Source organism: Panulirus ornatus, chromosome 59 (genome assembly GCF_036320965.1).
Source record: "Panulirus ornatus isolate Po-2019 chromosome 59, ASM3632096v1, whole genome shotgun sequence".
NCBI classification, from domain to species: Eukaryota; Metazoa; Arthropoda; class Malacostraca; order Decapoda; family Palinuridae; genus Panulirus; species Panulirus ornatus.
Genome location: NC_092282.1, coordinates 17,210,185 through 17,212,924, shown reverse-complemented (window position 1 = coordinate 17,212,924; position 2,740 = coordinate 17,210,185). Strand labels below are relative to the sequence as shown.

The 2,740-nt window shown below is 42.8% G+C and overlaps 1 protein-coding gene across 1 annotated transcript in view; it reads left to right on the top strand.

The window, feature by feature from the left end:
* Positions 1-2,455, top strand: part of LOC139767152 (uncharacterized) — a 27,067-nt gene extending 24,612 nt beyond the window's left edge. Inside the window, exon 3 of the mRNA XM_071696182.1 lies at positions 2,000-2,455. Coding sequence (XP_071552283.1) covers positions 2,000-2,154 — 155 coding nt within the window. The 3' untranslated portion in view covers positions 2,155-2,455. The remainder of the gene's footprint in view (positions 1-1,999) is intronic.
* The last annotated feature ends 285 nt before the right edge of the window (positions 2,456-2,740 follow it).

The following is a 2,740-nucleotide window of genomic DNA, read 5'->3' as shown; positions in this document are numbered from 1 at the left end:
TTCTTTTTCCCCTCTAATCAACCTCTCTATATTTCAACGAAAAAGAAAAAAGGAAAAAAATCTTGTTAGTTTATCGAAACAGAAGTTTACACTACATATAGTGAGACTTGACGGATACTAGTAACAACCTCGACATGATTAGCAAAGCTCCGAACAATGAAAGCCTGGAAGTAGCTTGAAATGAATGCTTCGAGGTAGCGAGTCGATACTCCCTGGGTTCTCACGGAAAGAAATAATTGACAGTGCTGACTGTCCCGGTTGGCAGTGGACAAAGGTGGTCATACCTACAATACTATTGTGGTTTGTTTGAGCCATAGTGATTTGGTGGAGAGCTCCGAGGGAAGGGAATATGGTTATATGTTGGAGGACCCCAACGGAAGGCGGTATCATGGACTGCTGAAGATCTCCAACGGAAGCAGTAATTTTCTGGGGAACTCCAACAGAAGGCAACAAAAATAGTATCAGAAGTAAGAGAGTTAAGCCAGGGGCAGAGGTCAGTAGTCATGGGTATGTTCATAACGTATCTAGAAGTTTCAGTGATGGGTAACCATCAGTACAGAACCCACTTGTTACCTCACGAACGTTGACGTCCCGACAATGTAAAACCAAACATGGGAGTTCGATTCTTGAGACGCCTTATATAGATGAAACTGTGACGATAGACTTTTTCGGGGTGTGTTAGCCTCTTGACCTTGAACTCCACAGGGACCTACTTTATGCCAAAAGAGATATACGTACCATGTCTTAAATGAAATCCATGTAGTTGTGGCAAAATAATTCATAAGTGCGACAGGACCCGGTCCTAGGATCACTATTGTTTTAGGTATATGCTAATGACTCACCAAGACTAGATGCATACTTGAATACGTCTGTAAGTGATGTTAAAGTGACTTATGGGACGAGCGACAAGTTTTGCAACATCTTACGAAGGGACTTAGACAAGCTACAGAGTTACTCAGATACAATGTTGATGACATTCAACCCAAGAGGATGGAACATGGTGGAAAGCCTAAATATGACTAAAGCTTTGTAAGTAAGTTGCATGAATCTGTGGGTAATAGCGACAAAGTACCCAAGCTATCGCCAGAGCAACACTTTAGTAAGACTGTTAAGATAAGAAAGTACCCACTGACTGATATCATAAGCTCTTTTAATGCAATGATAGGAAATTAGTAAATCAACTTCAGACCAAAATCAGAATATAGATCTCAGACTTGGTCATTACACACAAAGAGCGCTGAGATGCAAGAGGAAGGTTACATGCTTTGAATATGCCCTCCGTGGAAAAGAGAAGAGTAAGTGACGTCTTGAGTACAACCTACATGCTTTTAAATCAAATTATTGGTGGCCATAGATCTACCCAGGTCAGCCAAGCTATAAGGAAGGGACAACACCCATAGACCTAACCCAGAAAACTAAGCTGTGGGCGGATGACAGTCCTCGATTTACACAAGGCAGCTAAACTACCATACGCAACCATAAATCTCTCCAAGATAGCTAAATCTACAGGAAAATATGGCAGCTAGAGACCTCCTCACATTAAGACAGGGATGGACGTAAAATAAACTTGTACATTTTTTAGTGGATTTCATGTTGTTGATATTAAGGAACCTTTTAACAGTTGAACTAGAGATGACCGTAGAAACTGGACAAAACAAGTCAGAATATATGGAGAGATCCGATTCCTTTTTGTAATGGAATACTAGGTGATTGGTGAATGTCTCGACTGCTGAAAAAGAAAGAAATTAAATAAGTAAACTTCCCATCAACAAAACACACACACACACACACACACACACACACACACACACACACACACACACACACACACACACACACACACACACAAGCACACATACACACAGATAATGACATACAAACATATGTTTACGTAAGAATACACATGAAGTATAACACATGGACACAGCCCTCGACACATGCAGACGTAGGTACAGAGACACAGTGCCTTGATGCTGATCCTCCTGGTTCCTGCCCACAGTGAAGGGCGGCGTGTGCCCGGCGTCGGAGGGTTCCTGCTCCTACCTCACCTTCGTCATCCCCTGCAGTAATGATGCCAGGTGTCCAGACGAAGACAAGTGTTGCTTCGACAGCTGTCAAGAGCGACACGTCTGCGTGCCTCCCTCGTCCTTCTAACGCCACCTGCAACCCTCTGGCTCCACACTGGGGCCACTACTGCTGGTGTCTTCACCGTTGTGATGTCATTGTCTTCACCATCTCATGATGCGCCTCACGTCTGTACACACTTCTGATAATGATGGATAGTTTTGTTGGTGTAAATCTTGTGAGATATTACCAGGCAGAGTAACTTCATTTCCTTATTTATAGAAGTTTCATAAACTTCAAGTGGTACCAAGATACTACAAATTTGTCATCATTACTATTTTGTAAACGTTATGGATTACCATCAATTTTCCAAATAAAGAGCGTTACTGCAGCTTTGATTTCATTATATGAGGACCTGTACACACAAACATGAACATCTTATACGACAGTGTAAATGTCTTCTTAAGTACTACAGCCTAGGTGTCGTGAGGGTTCCCTACGGTGACGCAGTGAACTAACACTGCAGTGGCTGTCACGTTTCCCCTCCCTGGTCTAGGGTGCTGTCTTTTCTGTATGCCAAACGTACAGTTGGGTTGCTGAAACTCAGGCCGTAGACACACACACACACACACACACACACACACACACACACACACACACACACACACACACACAC